Here is a 16302-nt window from a genome sequence, read left to right as displayed (position 1 = left end):
GCCCTGGCGGAGGAGGAGGAGGAGGAGGACAACGAAGAGCGGGAAGTTGTCTTGAGGGGCTTTTCCTACGCGGTGACTCAGGTGAGCGGGGTTTGGGAGCTTGGGCCGCTGCGGAAGACGGGAAGCCGAAGGAGCCGGTCGTGCGTGCTGCTTTACGTGCGTCGGTTGGTTTCCATAGAAACGAACGGACCGTTGAAGGGGCGGAGCCGCTGAGTGGACGAGCCGCCTGCCCCACCCCCCGCCTTCATCTTTCTACCGGCAGTTGTTTCAGGAAGAGGCTTCCTTCAACCCGGCCGCTTATTTCCAAGGCTTAAAATTGGTTCCCGGTTCCTAGATTTCCAGGTTTCCCACCTCCCTTGTGCACTCGCGGTTTTCCTGCTTCTCTTTTCTTAAGAAACTGTTAAAAAGGCTCAAGAGCCCTGTAAGACCTGGAGAGTTATTGGGCCTTTTAAAGGGCTTCCAAATCAGGAAGCTTTGCCTCCTCCAGGATGGGGATGGCACAGCTCCTGACTCGTGTGCTGAATTCCAAAAAAGAAAAGGAAGGAAGAAGCTACATCTTGTCAGGAAAGGAAAGGTGGCGACCTCGCACCAGCTCATTTGCAATCCCTTAACCCAGCCTCGCACCAGTGTGGCTTCCGAATATATTGGAAGACCTACTGTTCTGCTTTCCCCATATATATATCAATGCACGTAATTTGTCACCAGTCGTGTTCCTCCAACTCACAGGTACCCGCAGCGTAAAAAGCACAAGGCTAGACCTTGATTGTAAACGATCAGAGGCTGGAACTTTTCTGTAGCAACCTCACATGCCATTTTACATCCTTTGCAGCATCTGAGAAAAGCCAGCTGAGGTTACATTTTGTAAATTGAAATGAGCAAATGAGTTACTTTCAAGTAAGAGCCCAATTTACACTTTTAAAAGACTTTTTTTTGCAAGCAGTTTTTTGGGAGTTAGGGAAGATACCGGTAGGTAAGGTTTACAGATTCTAGAAGGAAAATTGGGGAAAGTAATGTTTGGCTGCTGAGTCTAGAGAAAGTATAGTTCCTTAAAACAGGGTTGCCATATTTCAAAAAGTAAAAACCAGGACACCCCAAAAGTAAAAACCAGGACACCCCAAAAGTTGTTTTTTAGGAAGACCCCAAAATTGTTGAACTTTTTTTTTTTTTTTTACAAAAACAATATGCACCCTTGGGGAAGAAGCCTTACCACCTGGGTTGGCATAAATGTAGAACAGATGTCAAGGTTTAGTAAGTGTAAATTAAGGCGTGAAACAAGGAAACTGTATATGCTCAGATGCACTGTTTACTTTCCATGTTTCATTGTATGGAACTTCTAGTGAAACTGGTTCCATGGCATGGAACTGCCTAGCCTTTAAAGCAGAGTTCATAACTTTGGAGAATGAGTCTTGGCTTAAATTAAGAACTACATATACCCGTATTATAAAAAGAATCTTGTATAGAAAGTGATCTCAGAATACCACAGCTTCATGCAATGTAACAATAAGTTTGATTTAAAAACAATAACAACCCTTAATCTACAAAATAGGGCAGAGTCTGTGTCATTTTATGGAGTGGTCTCTATCCTACACTTAGCTGTGGAATTTTAAAATACAATAAATAATTATACAACAGTTTCTATATCCTCATCCTCCTAAGTGACTAGGGTAGGGTTTGGCATTGTAGGACCTTTTAGTGCGGAATTCCAGGGAGGGACAGGATTCTGAGCATCCCTGCAACCAATACTTCAGTGGACTATGTGCCCCATAGTAGAGGTTCTGTTTATTTTTGAAAAAAATCTGAAACCTTGTGCTTGGGCACATTCTCAGGAAGGAAAGAAAGGAAAAACGAAATTATTTTCCCCAGAACTCTGAAGTTCTTACCTATTAGTTACTGCTATGCTTGCTTACTCTTATTTATTCTCAAGCCTCGCAATGAACCTTGGGAGAGTCTGGTCCTGTTTTGCAGGCTAGGGGACTTTATTTCCTTTTATGTTGCTTTGAAACTGTACAACTTTAAACTTGGTATCTGACAAGTTTCCTGTCTGTAGTGTTTGGCTTTCATAGTCAGTTTCTCAAAATGTTTATTTGCAAGGCTTTTGACACCTTTTTCCTGTTCTTGTCTGATAAATGGTGACACATTTTCTTTAGTATTTGTCTGTGTTTCTCTGCTTTTGCAGAAATGGTTTTGCTCCATGTGAAGAATGGTGATGAGAGCCAGTTTTTGCTGGAGACAACAGGCAGCATTTCCATTGAAGATTTAACACAGGAAGTCACCAAGATCTACAATGGAAGGCTCAAAGTTCATCGTGTTTGTGCAGGTGTGAAATATATCCATTTGCATTCCCACCTGCCCCAACTTTCTTGTGGAAAATGAGCGTTTTTTATGGCAATGCTTCCTTCCTAGTCCCTATGGGCTACTTATGCCATGCAAGGGTTAGTGTTTTTGATGGTACTGATGAGCTGCGTAAATTTGCTGACTGTTTGGTGTTCCTTTCTGTTAGGAATTACTATCTTTAATAAAATAAAATAAAATAAAAGCATTTTAATGGTTCTTTGAATTACCCACATAGGATTCATAGATGAAGGAACAATAAACTTCTTAAATTGTGTCTGTAGGATATAATTTAAGCTAATATTCTAATTCTGCAACAGCCCAATTTTTGTATTTCAGATATTTAGCAATCTCTGCCAAATAAAAGAGCCAAAGGTGCCTGCTTAAAACATTTCTGTTTAAGCATGCCTAGCCAGACATGAAGACATTATGTTTGTTTTCATCTCTGTTTAGTTTATTGTTGGCTTTAGTTTTGAATGTTTTGTAAATAGAGTCGTACCTCGGAAGTCGAATGGAATCGGTTTCGGAAGTCCATTCGACTTCCAAAACATTCGAAAACCAAAGTACGGCTTCTGATTGGCTGCAGGAAGCTCCTGCAGCCAATCGGAAGCCACGTCAGACATTCAGCTTCCAAAAATAGTTCACAAACTGGAACAGTCACGTTCGGGAGCCAAAACGTTCAGGAACTAAGCTGTTTGATTTCCAAGGTACAACTGTAGCTGTTTTTAACTGTTTTTATTGATCATTGTAATGTTGGTTTTTTTGTAAACTGCTTTGAAGTTTTTATTAAAATCAAGAGTTATATGATTTTTCTTAAATAATTTAAATAAATAAAGGGTAAATGACATAATTTTATCATCTTATCCCATTCTCTGGTGTTTTTTTTTAATAGAAATAGAAACACTGGCAGAACATGGTATTTTCTTACCTCTTAACATGCAAGGTCTGACAGATGAGCAAATAGAAGAGCTGAAGCTGAAGGATGAATGGGCAGAAAAATGTATTCCAAGTGGTGGAAGCGTCTTTAAAAAAGATGAAATTGGACGAAGAAATGGTCAAGGTAAATAAATGTACCTTAAGCATACATGATTTTTTTTTGTATATAATTAGCCAAGAGAGGATTCTATAAGAAATTTATTTGGTATTTTGATACTGCATACTTTTTCATGTTGAAAAATGACCGGGTTATGTAAATAATGCTAGTTATGTTATTTTCATTATCAGATTTACATATTTGCAAGGGTATATAAAAACCATACTCAGGACCTTTCTATTGAATCCAAAAAGTGTGCCTGTTTTTTATGCTTAGCGCTATATTCTGGCAAGCCCCAGTTCAACGTCAGTAGCAAAATACATGCTATAATGGACAGTGGAACAATGTAGCTATTCTGTTCTGGATAAGTGAGCTGTTATAAAGTACAAGTAGAGACTAGGGCTTGCCAATCAGAAGGTCGGTGGTTCGAATCCCCGCGATGGGGTGAGCTTCCGTTGTTCGGTCCCTGCTCCTGCCCACCTAGCAGTTCGAAAGCACGTCAAAGTGCAAGTAGATGAATAGGTACCGCTTCAGCGGGAAGGTAAACGGCGTTTCCATGCGCTGCTCTGGTTCGACAGAAGCAGCTTAGTAATGCTGGCCACATGACCCGGAAGCTGTACGCCGGCTCCCTTGGCCAATAAAGCGAGATGAGCGCTGCAACCCCAGAGTCATCCGCAACTGGGCCTAACGGTCAGGGGTCCCTTTACCTTTTACCTTTACCTTTACATGCAGCCAGCAATAAAACTTAAATTGGTTGCCTAAAATGAAGCAGTAGTGCTAGGAAAGGGAAGGAGCTCTTCATTCTTTTAGCATCAGATAAGCCTGAATTCCTCTAACAAAAGCTGCACATTTCATGATTTGGATTCAGAAGTTCTCTTTGCAGCTAAAAGTCACTTCCATTTGTTCACACCCCTTTTCCACCATATCACCCCATTTCAAAGGGTCTTCCAGAGGCTGCAGAGTGGCTGAAATCAGGAAAGCACTGCTGTATGAGTGGAATATCATTTGTACTTCTTTAGAAAAAAATTCTCTGTCTGCACCATTCAAAAATGACATTCAGATTATTTTGTGCCAAGAAATAGGTGCAAAAATTAACATACAAGGCAGTCTTTATAGTTACTAAATGTATATATTGTATGCCAGTCATTAATATCAATGGGTCTGCTTGGAATGAATAAGAATATGAGGTTTAATGATGCCTGGCTTATGATAGACATTTACAGTGGCAACTTTTTATGTAAAAATATTGCTTTTTATATAGTCAGCCTGCATGCTTATATAATGCCATATCATATTAAATGCATATTTCTTATTTTAAGCTCCAAATGAAAAAATGAAACAGGTTTTAAAAGCAACAGTAGAAGAAGCCAAGGCACTAATATCTAAGGTAAGATACTTCTATTTTTTGTATTGCATTTGAGGCAATTAATTCACATTTTAAAATTAGGACTTAATTTTATCAAACAGCTAATGTTAACTTACCTATTCAAAGGTCATAAGGATCTCTATGTGCGTAATCGTTGCCACTCCAGTGTGGCTGTGGCAGTGTCACATTGCAAGCCAATCAACAATATCACCCCATGGCTTGGCGGTGTGGATTAGAAATATCAATAGCTTTGTAGAATATTTGACCTTATTGACTGTTGTATATTTTAAGTTTCTTTTGAATAGTTGTATAGAAAAAAGTTTGTAGATGTTTAATCCCTCCCCATTCTTCCCAATCAAAAATGTCTCATGGAGTAGAAATAAAGGTATTGTCCACAAGGAGTCTCTCTTCTCCTAGCTTCACATTTCATTTTGAGGGTGGAGTTGTGAATTAAAAGTTCATTAAAATATATATTGTAAATCTATACATTCTATTGATTTTAGTGGGAAAGCGGAGCAAATACTCGATTTCCCCCCTTAGTGTCCAGTTTGTCCTTTGAGTAAACCATGCTGCTGGCTTGCTCCGGAAACTTTTATCACTTTGGAAAAATTGGTAAATACTTCTTAAAAGAGGTGATTCTACATCCAATTTTGCATTGACTGCTAGTCTGGGTCTTATACATATCTGCCACAGAACTTTTAAATAGAAGCTTTGACAAGAGATTTCAATTTTTATCTTAGCCAATATTGTGTACAGTAAAACAAACATTTGATCCTGTATGTATCAGGCAGAAAAGCTAAGTGTGGCTTTCTTTGTTACTTGGCTTTCATCAAATGTCATGCTGAGTCACATTGTGAACTGCAAGGAAAACATTCTTTCCTCTGTGCTTTGTTGGTTTGTTAAATGAAATGTCTTCTGTCTGTATTTCAGAAACAAGTGCAAGCCAATGTGTGTGTTAATAAGGATATGGTGAAAGATGCACTGGACCAGCTCCGAGGAGCTGTAATGATTGTTTACCCAATGGGACTCCCTCCATATGACCCAATTAGAATGGAGTTTGAAGATAAAGAAGATCTGTCAGGAACTCATGTAATGATTTACTTGGGTTTTAAAATGTTGCTCTTCCTGGAATTAAAAAGTGGGGGCTTTTGCAGAACATGTAGTCATTTGTGTGTTATTCGTGCAATTATTTGATTTATATCCTGCTCCATCCCAAAGGTTACTATGTGACTTATACAACTGAATATGTTTTGAATTAAAAATGGCTTTTCCTCTTGCTGCAGTTGTTCTTCTGGTTAGAGAGTGGGACCAAAGCGTCCTTTCCCTTCCCTGTATACTGCAGGGCAAGTAACCGTTTCTGCAGACTTATTTTTTGGAAGGCAGGGGGAGGTAGTATTATAATGATTTCAGGTTTGTGAAAATTCAGTGAGCTAATAAACATTTGTTAGAAATCATTAAATTCCTTTTAATTACCATTTAGCTTTTTTTCTAGGATAACACAGTTTATTTGTTTATTTAAGAGCCATCTTAAAAATAGATTTGGAATTGGAACATAAATGCTGAAGTCTGTATTGATGAAACAACACACATAAATAAAAATTAAGCAAGAATACAATGAATTCATTAGAACTGATTTCCCATCACAATGAAATCTGTGTACTCTTAGATGCCAGTACTTGTCATCTCACAGAATGATTCATGATTCACTTTAAAAAAACACTAAGTGAGGCTATACCCTCTGCATAGTAGAACTTCACCAATAATTGAATATGTGCACTGTGTAGTTCAACCTTCCTGGTGTCCTCCAGATGTTTTGGACTATAATTCTGTGCTCACTGGGGCTGATGGAAGTTGTAGTCCAAAACATCTGGAGGAGATCAGGCTGGTGGTATATTTGTTGAAACCGCTAAGCATTTCATGACTTAATTTGTCATAGGCTGCACTTGAGGTTATTGAGGAACCAGAGGCACAACTGTGGTGGGCAGCAAAAGAACTGAAGAGAACAAAGCAGCTTTCTGACTATGTGGGCAAAAATGAGAAAACCAAAATTATTGTGAAGATACAGAAAGTAAGTGAAACTCTTTATACATTTCAGTGCATTTCATTTCTCTTTTGGTGTCTTGGAACAAACCATGGCACCATACTCATTGGGCCAAGAATAGCTATTTTTCTAACCTGGGTGCAGTGTAAGAATTAATTTTTATTATATTATACAGCACCCCTTGAGGCACACATGACAGGGGTACTAGAGATGTACTACTTGATCTCAAGTTGTTTTTCAAGTATAGGAAGCCTTTTTGAGTGAATCTGAGGATGACTATAAGAAACGTATATGGCATTTATGGCCTTCCAGATGTTGTTGGACTTCAACTCCCATCAGCCCAAGCCAGTATTGATGATGGGAGCTGGTGTCTAACAACATTTAGAGGTCAACAGGTTTTCCACACCTATCAGCCAATCGCCCATTCCCACCACCCTTCTGAGTAATACCCCTTCCCCACTCTCTCACTATATATAAGGGTTTGGTGACTTCTGTTTCAGTGTATTTGAAGAAGTGTGCATGCACACAAAAGCTCATGCCAAGAACAAACTTAGTTGGTCTCTAAGGTGCTACTGGAAGGAATTTTTTTATTTTTTATTTTTTATTTTGTTTTGACTATGGCAGACCAACACGGCTACCTACCTGTAACTGGAACATTTAGAGAGTCACAGTTCCCAATCTCTGCTATCAGAAAAGACCTGGTACAGGCTTTTGTTTATCAATAAGCACCTGAATAACTTATTTTGTGCAGCAGTTCTCCTATACTACTGTGCTTGTTGCTTGTACACCCACCCTTAGAACCCCCAATTGAAATTCTTTTTTCTACTGCTGCTTGTGCTTCTTCAATTCTATATTTCATAATGACAAAATCCTTATCATTATAATGGTATGTACATAGCTGTCAACCTTTCCCTTTTTGTGGGAAATTCCCTTATTATAGCATTGGGGAACAGCAGGGAGGGTTGACAGCTATATATATGTATGAAGGCAAGGACCATAAGTTCCTCTGCAAACATAGTGTGTCCTCCTGTGAAATGTCATTTAGGCCCTGGCTGTCATGGGGGACAAGGATCTTGTCACAACAGGTTCACAGATAATTGGCAAGCAATGACTTAAACCTTGGTTTATTATGTCACAGAATAGTTAAAAGTGCCAGTGAGTACAAACTTACTTTATTTTTCCAGAAAGGACAAGGAGCTCCAGCCCGTGAGCCTGTCATAAGTGGTGAAGAACACAAACAGATGATCCTTTTTTATCACAGAAGGCAAGAGGAACTCAAGGTATCTAGGGTTTATTGTGGTATTTATGCTGTTGAAAACAATGCAGGTAAACATTTTTGCAGTTTTAAACACATTTTCTTTGCTATTTCCCCAACAGAAACTGGAAGAAAATGATGATGATTCATTTTTAGATTCTGAATGGGCTGACAGTCATGCCTTGAAAAGACATTTTCATGGTGTAAAGGATATTAAGTGGAGACCCAAATGAAGCTATGTATGCAGTTTTTCCCCCTTTTTACAAGATAAATTAATCCACTGAGGTTTACAAATAACATGGATGATAAAATGTGCACTATAATTATTGTGAAATATTAGCTTCTAGTTTTGTAGAAGTGATCTATTGTTATGATTGATTGCAAAATATATTCAGCCTCTTTGGCACACTTGCCTTTTTAGAAATAAAAAACTAAAGCTTATTTTGTGAATCCACTACAATAGACTTACAAATTGGATGTTTATATTTTTAACTAGTTCACCAGTGTGGCTGTCATATTATTAAACTGGTTGTCATCATTCTACAGCTGTCTTGTTTCTGTTTGTCCATTGTAATTAAGCTGTTCCAAATAATGTAAGCTACTTTAGAAAGCAACACTTTTTTTAATGTGTAGACCATTTGTTGGATCCAGACTTCACTCTTGCCAGTGCCAATTTCTCCCTCCCTATGCAGCCTCCAGCATTACCGCTCACACTGTTCCAGAGAGGAATGGCCAAAAGTCCTCTCCTCCCTACCAATGGGGTCCATCTGTTGAATCAAAGCATTCAGTGGACAGAAGGAGCCTTTTCATCTGCAGAAGTTGAATTCTGGTTCCGGCCCCATGTTTGCAACTGTGTGATTCAAACGTTAATGGAGAACTCATCACAAGCTGAGGTATCCACTGTTTATTCCTACTTTACCCATTTTAGAGATAAATGGATAAACAACTCTTCCCCACCCCACCCCCCATTATAGCTCCAACCATGTGAAGAATTAGGTCATTTTTACACTCCTGCCATACATAATCATTAGGTATTATTTAAATTATGGTTGAAAGAAGCATGGATTTATCAGACATGATCTTGCCCTGTGGGTAGCGAGGCACATCAAGAGCTAGGTAGGCAGATTGGTTGTGATACGCTCCCCTGACAAGGACCTCCTGACCTCCCCCCACCTTCTCTTTCTCACACACTCCTGAACATGCAGCAACCCAAGACCTCATACTTCTTTTCCTGTCCAAAGTACATGGGAATCTGCATGGCTGCAGTTCAGCAAAATGAGTGGTACTACAAGGGTCTTGTTGTCAGTTGGCAACTGTGTGGGTACCAGAGAACTTGTCTTGCATTGTTCACTCTTTATTTGTGAACTGCCTTAAGATGGCTTCTTGCCTTGAAAGGCAGTGTAAAATATTTTTTTTAAATACATATCAGTTCATGGAACCTGGTCCACAGTAAGGACAATTTGATCAGTGCTTTTTTAATCTCTCGGGTTAATTGCTTTGCAGGATTGTTGTGAAGATAAAATGGGAAGGACACTCTATATGCCACCTTGAGCTCCTTGGGAGAAAGGCAGGAAATAAATACTGTATAATAAATAAATAATTGCTAGGATGTAAATGGCTATCCTGCCAGAAAACCTTGCAGTCAACAATATTGTAGACTTGAGCTGAAATAGAAGGTCAACTGATATTTTTAAAAGAGCGATGAGTTCCATGAACTCAAAGATAATTTGTTCTTTTTAAATAACATTGTATCTTAAAGGCGACACCAGGAAGTCTCTCTGTAATCTGAATGAAATTCCTCAAGGGGATCTGGTATCAGAGTAATAAATGAATTTATTTCCTTTTAAAAAAAATAAGTGGAAAGTGGGGTGTGAAGATTGGTATCTTTGGTAAGAATGCTCTTCTGTGATTTTTGCTGTTGGTCTTTTCTAATCTAGCTGGACCCTCCACATACATCTAAGTCTGAGCCAGAACTGCTGCCCAAGGTAAGGCTCATTACACCTAGGGACATAGGGAGCATGTCCTTAAATTATTATATTGGGATTGACGGTGAGCAAAAGCAATGAGCTTCTGGTACACACACCGGGGGTGGGGGGGAGAGAAATGCATACTTTTATAGCCACCCTCACTACATTGTGCTCTAGAGGCACTTTAAAATTACAGCAGTTGCACAGAACAATTGCCAGGCTTCACAGCAGCATTACTCTTCTTAGCTTTGGTTTTTGATGGCCAGAAGCTCAAATGATTATACTAGAAAACTGAACTCGATTTAAAAAGATCAGTTTTCTATCTACCAGACTTCCCATCTAGATAGATATCCCTGGTAGATAGAAAAAGACTACTTTTATTTTATGTTTTGAAGGTTACTAGTTGATGTACTAATTCTCTTTTTTTCTTTGGTGGTGATAGAATTTTTTTTTCTGTATGGTGTGTTAATGTGAACAGTAACAATAAAATTTAATAAAAGGGGAAAAATAAAATTAAAGGATCAGTTTCCAGTTTAATCGTGCTAATAACATTGCCTGTACACTGCCTATGTTCAGCCTGAATGTTTTTTGTGACCACAGTGCAGAGGGGTGGAATATCTGATACTCTAAAATAGCATATACAGAATCTGACCTCTGAGCTTGAGCAATGCTGCTTAGTAGTTTACATCACTGTAGGTAACAAGACATCCATGTCCAGGCTGGTGCACAACCATAACAGACATGTGTTGAACGTGTGTGGTTTGTTTAATGAAGACCCAAAGGCAAAACTAGTAACTGTTTTTGAAATAGCGCTTATCAATCACTTTTAGAAGAAGGAAAAGTGCCATCAAGCAATATCTGTGTCCATGAATTTCTGTCCTCTGCTCCATCTGTATTGCATTTATTCTTGTGTTGGTGAAACCTCCAGATCCTGGCCGAGGTCAACTAGTGATACAGAATGTTCAGTTGCTGAGGGAATTAAGCAGTTTACAGTGCTCTCCAGAAAGCAAGGAAAGTCAGGTTGGCTAGGATTAAACCTCATACAGGCAGGTTGAGGAGTGAAAAGAGATCCAGGTATGTAGGGAATTCAAGGAACAAGTGGGCAGAGGGGAGGAAGCTAGAGGAAGGATTGGGCTAAGAAAATAAAACCTGGAGGAGGAGTAGGCAACTTGAATTAGGGAACCGGGATGAAAGAACATTGAAGAAATGGCACAACACTTAAGGAGAGGATGGAGGTTGACTGAGGAGATAGGATTGCAAGGGAGGGTGTTCAAGAGGTAAGGTAGCTACAGGAAGTTGCTGTTACTAAATGGAAGGTCTAGAACAGCCTTTCCCAACCTGGTGCCTTCCAGACGTTTTGGACTACAACTTCCATCAGCTCCAGCCAGCTGATGTTATTATAGAGCAGGGATTCTAACTTTGTTTACAGTGTCTGAGCACAGCTCCCAATTCTGTCACTCAAAAAGCCACTCCTGGTCTGTGCATACACCCTACTTTCTTCATTTAAGTAGCCTAATTTAGAAGGGAATTGGAAACCCTTGAAGATCAATTGCAAAGTGACCTAGAGATTAATTCTTGATGTACTTTCTGTCTCTCCCTGCCATACAATACTGTGGACAAAAGCATACTATTAAAAGGCATAGCTGAGATGAAGCAAAAACAAACATGCATGACAGAATTAGTACATACTTTACAATACAAATGCTGCTTGTCAACTTCAAGGACATGACTTGCCTTTCATTGTACACCAATAAGTACATGCTGTACTGCAATAAATTTTGGGCACTTGGAATGAGGAAGTTTACAGAGAAATGAGGAAACTTGGCACTTCCCTCACAAGGAAAAAAACACTCTTTTAATTACTTTCTTATCCCAAGATTATAATGGGGGGGGGGGGACTTACAAGGAAGCATAAATAATAAATTGAAGTTTAATTAACTCCTTTAAAAAGTTTCCTGTTTATAACTTTTCAGTACAGTAGTGTTTACTGAGAAATCCATGTGGGCATTTACTTATTTTAACTACTTGCCTGTGGTCATCTGACTTAGGGAGGAGGGGACTTTGGGTATCAGTAATGCATTTCACTCTCCCTTCAGTGCTATAGGTACATAAGATATTTGGTGAGATTGAAATTTGTATGAATTATACTATGTCTGTCTATGCTGATACTAATACAGTGTAGCCTATATGAGAAGAAAATAGAGGTTCTTGTGGGGCCAGGAAAGTGGGATGTCATAAAACTGCAGACAGGAGCAATAAATGGCATTCAGCTAAGTTTTACTATGGGTAGACCCACTGAAATTAAATTAGTGCCATTAATTTCAGTGGATGTACAGTACCACTAATGACTCCTTCAAAGAGCTAATGTGCAGTCCTGCCTCATCACCACTACCATCTGCTATAGAACTAAGTTACTGTGTGGGCAATCAACATATCCATCATTAGGTATGGAAAGATCTCAGTTTCTTAGTTTTCCAGTCCTAACTTCAGTTCTCCACATTTTGCAGCAATTTGCATTTAAAGAAAAAGCTTTTGAGGATTCATCAGCATTTTGTGCAAATTTCTCCAGACACATTTCATATGCAGTTTTGACTAATGTACACATTTTTGCAAGCAAATTTCTCAAATATAAGCCACTTTTGTATGGTACCTTCACCAATACCTTCATTTGTATGCACACTTTCCCCTAATATATTCATTTTTGTAAACATTGCTTGTTTGGAGAACTGCGTTGCAAAATTTGGGTAAGAGTGAATTTCAAAGAATAGCTGTGTTTTGGTTTGCATATTGTTCCAGAAAGTGTTAATTCAGTAGATTCAGCTTTAAATACCAATTGAATCAAATTTCTCCTCCATTCCTATCCACCATTTCTAATTGATTCCATTATGCAGCTTAATTCAGTGTTCCTTTAAGAGCTGTACATTCTTTCAGTTTGAGAGAGGATTCTCTGTGGAGCAGAACCAGTTAAAATGTTAGTTAGTGAACTTTTTCTTTAAAAAACCCACACATTAAAGACAACTTGTGAGTCATAGAAGGAATCTAATCTTAAAAACAAAACAAACACCACCATCAAAGTCATTCCATCCTTTCAGTGTCAATGGCGCTTTGGAGCAAGTCCTTTCATTTCCCAAACGGCTTTCATTGTGTTACTTAGAATGAAAGCATCCAAGTTTGTCTATGGTGCTCAGCTATGTTACAGTAGAATAGATTGTGTTACAAGGCAGATCTAGGCACTTCAGTGTGCTTAAGTCAAGCCTGTTGACCGGCTTCAATGGCATTTCCGTTTCCAATCCTCCTCCCTCCTTGACATCCCCATTTTATATTTTTCCAACTGTTTCAGGTCCTCACTTGAGTAAAAGGAAACCTCAAGGTGGCTTTAATGTGATGCCACACCTATTCCATTGTCATCTTTACCACACCTTTCAAACAGCAGTGCCTTGGCTGGCTGATCACAATAGCGTCCTGAAAAACCTCCGAGGTGCAGCTGCATGCTTTGGGCCTCAGAGAAATGTTGTACATGCAACAGCTGAATGAGTTTGGATAAAAGGCTTGGGTTTCAAAAAGGATTAATTTTCAACTTCTTTTTCATCCTTAGAATGGGCTGTCCCAATAGTAAACATTTGATTCCTAGGTGGCCTAGCTATTCAAAGAAGCAAATGATATAATTTTAAAAAGAACTGATCTCCATTAAAGGTTTACAGTACATTGAACCACAAATACTAAAAGTTATTTGTTGTAACAGAGTGAAGTGTCATTAAACATAAAGTAAGAAGGTAAGATGACCCTAATAGGTAAATGCTTTTAGGACACACACACGTAATTTGCAAGCCCTGTTTATAATATTTGTTTCTTAAGCAATGCCACTGTATTTGAGCATAAAAAACGCACTGCTAAGCCTCTTCTTTCTTGTTATCTTTGGAAGTCCTTACCTTTAGAGTGACACTATGTGCCCCCTTGTGCAACTGTATCCTTTGATTTTAGATTTGTTTTTTTATTTTTAAGATACTGGCAACTTTATCATTCTTGTTGTTTCAGTGTTTGCAACCTGCTGATATCCAACTACCACAGATTTCTTCCTCAAAGCTAAAACAGTAACAAAACAAAACAAAAATTCAAAGCATGACTTTCCAAACAGGCTTCTCGTTTTCTGCAAGTTGACAATTTTTCAGGACACTTCATAAAAGTTATTCCTCTTTCTCCCTCTGCCCCAGCTTCTCTCCTCTTTATTTACTCTTTAATTTAGGATGCTTCTAGGGACTTCTTTACAAATTGCATTTTTAAAAGTATACTCAAAACCATTGATCTTTATGCCAGAAAATGTAATTTGATTGACCTAACCACGTGCATAATAAGGGTGACTGGTGCCCATTGGGGCTGATAGGGTGGAAAGTAGGGAGACCAACAGTAGGTGGAGCCAGAGCCAATAGATACAGCCAGTGAGTTATACTTGTCCCCATGCTCCCTGCTGTCTTCTACAAGAGGTGGCATTGAGACTTAGCAAGAAGAAGACAGTGCCACCCCTTGGACAGGTAAGTAAGAAGACAAGCAGGTAGGAGTTGACTGAGGTTGGTGGGGCAATGCCCCATTTTCCCAAATAGACCAGCCTCCACTCATCAGGGTACATATATGCCAGGGAATGCGGATTTTGCCAGGCAGTGAAAATGCAACCATTCTTACACAGGATAAACTTGTACGTCTGCACGCTACTAATTAATTAACTTTGGCAATGCTGAAAAAGTTCTGAAACTCATTTTACATGAGGCAGATTTATTGAAAGAATTCCAGGTTTCAGTTTCAGAACTAGACATTTTGGAGCAGAAAAACTGCAAGCATCAGTGGCGGAGTGTAAGCTAACTACGCTTGTGGCCGCACCCCTGAGAGTGTCAGGGGCCGGGAGCCTCGCACGTCGCAGCCTCTCTCCTATCCCAGGATCCTGTTGTGGGGGTGCGTGGTCATGCCCCCTTAAAAAAAAGCACGCCCAGGGCTATGGCCTCCCCAGCCCCACCACTGGTAAGCATAATACAGTATTAAACCTAAATACCAGCTAACCAATTTTGCCAGTAAGTCAAATGATATCCTGGGCTGCATAAGAGTACACTCTTAAAATGTATATAGTGGTAGAGCAATATATATGTTTGATCAGAATAGCAAGCAAAGAGTCTGACTTACCCTTACATTTCTGATATGCATTACTTTTCTATCTTGTGTCGCTGACACTGTGGGTTGGACTTGCATCATGAGATTTAGCCAGTTTAGGCACTTCCAGAGGCAGCACTTCTCATGTGGTGGAGATGCCATCCACTAAGATTTCAGTAAAACAACCGGTCAGTCCCCTCATAGGTAACAGATGACTGACCTGGGGTCAAAACAGCAGCACCAAAGGACAAGTTGGCAGGGCAACCCAGATCCTATTGGTTGGAGGGAGGAGCAGATCTAATACACTGTATGTCTTTCTCTACCTCTTTGACTGGCTAGTTATAACACTTGCTTAGTAAGTGTTTGAACTGTGTCTTTGTTGGATAAATTTGCATGATCCCCCACCCCCACCCCCACCCCAGCTATTGCTCAGTAAACACCTTCTCACTGTGTGCCTGCTCTGCTGGTCCATTGTGGGTGGGGGTTATGAATGCATTTTCTGGCCTTGCAGTAGTCTGTTTTCTGTCCTTTCCAATTCTTTGATTCTTCTATTTTTTAAGGACTTCTTGGCAAGTTTATTAGCTTCCTGACTTACTAGGAAATGAATCAGGCTGAAGGTTTTCTGATTCAGTATGAGCTCACTAATTAGTAATTGGGAAATGTTCCCTTTTATAAATTTTTCCCAAGCTCCAATTTTCCTTTAAAACAATAGGAAATGAAAAGCCAAAGTCCACTCCACCCCAGTATATTTTATGCTACTACATTAACGTGTGAGTTCTGCATAGGGAAAGAACGGACAACTCCTAAGTATCACAAGTAGGAAGTGACGTTTTTCCTCCTTTTGTTCTTCTAGTTCCCTACAGATTGTGACTAAATGTGGGAGACATTCTTCTAAAGGAATAAATTTCTGATTTAACTTTAGATTTGATTGACCTAAACCATATGGGATTTTTCTAAATATTATTTTGAAAAGAAGTCTGCAAAGTGACCCATTTAGTTCTGGAGTGGCCTCTCTTTTTATCTTCAATAACTTTCAGAAATGTGATTTCCTTAGTGGAAATGTGTGTTGTGCTGGTTTTTAATACGGTCATTCATTTTCAAACAGAAATGGTTTAGATAGAATGATAATGTACAATTAATCAGAGGCATAAAGTCAGCATATGCAACACACAC

General features: G+C 39.2%; 1 protein-coding gene across 3 annotated transcripts; it reads left to right on the top strand.

Moving 5' to 3' along the window:
• Positions 1-8569, top strand: LOC117045661 (cilia- and flagella-associated protein 298). Of its 3 annotated transcripts, none has more exons than XM_033146920.1 (8): positions 1-81; positions 2177-2317; positions 3224-3391; positions 4684-4751; positions 5661-5819; positions 6667-6798; positions 7956-8051; positions 8149-8569. In XM_033146920.1, the coding sequence occupies exons 2-8, from the start codon at positions 2179-2181 to the stop codon at positions 8257-8259; spliced, it is 873 nt and encodes a 290-aa protein (XP_033002811.1). In that variant the 5' UTR covers positions 1-81; positions 2177-2178; the 3' UTR covers positions 8260-8569. The 3 variants fall into 3 exon arrangements, with proteins under 3 accessions (XP_033002811.1, XP_033002814.1, XP_033002813.1); XM_033146923.1 differs by lacking the exon at positions 1-81 and adding an exon at positions 667-726; XM_033146922.1 differs by lacking the exon at positions 1-81 and adding an exon at positions 741-894.
• Positions 8570-16302: the final 7733 nt, after the last annotated feature.

Source organism: Lacerta agilis, chromosome 4 (genome assembly GCF_009819535.1).
Source record: "Lacerta agilis isolate rLacAgi1 chromosome 4, rLacAgi1.pri, whole genome shotgun sequence".
Lineage (NCBI taxonomy): Eukaryota > Metazoa > Chordata > Lepidosauria > Squamata > Lacertidae > Lacerta > Lacerta agilis.
This window is presented reverse-complemented; position numbering and strand designations above follow the sequence as displayed.

What these genes read in the sequence shown, in the direction of transcription:
- LOC117045661 (XM_033146920.1), top strand. Translation starts at nt 2,179, where the DNA reads ATGGTTTTGCTCCATGTGAAGAATGGTGATGAGAGCCAGTTTTTGCTG. An exon ending in AGTTCATCGTGTTTGTGCAG is followed by an intron (nt 2,318 to 3,223) that starts GTGTGAAATATA and finishes TTTTTTTAATAG; the next exon opens with AAATAGAAACACTGGCAGAA. An exon ending in GAAGGCAAGAGGAACTCAAG is followed by an intron (nt 8,052 to 8,148) that starts GTATCTAGGGTT and finishes TTTCCCCAACAG; the next exon opens with AAACTGGAAGAAAATGATGA.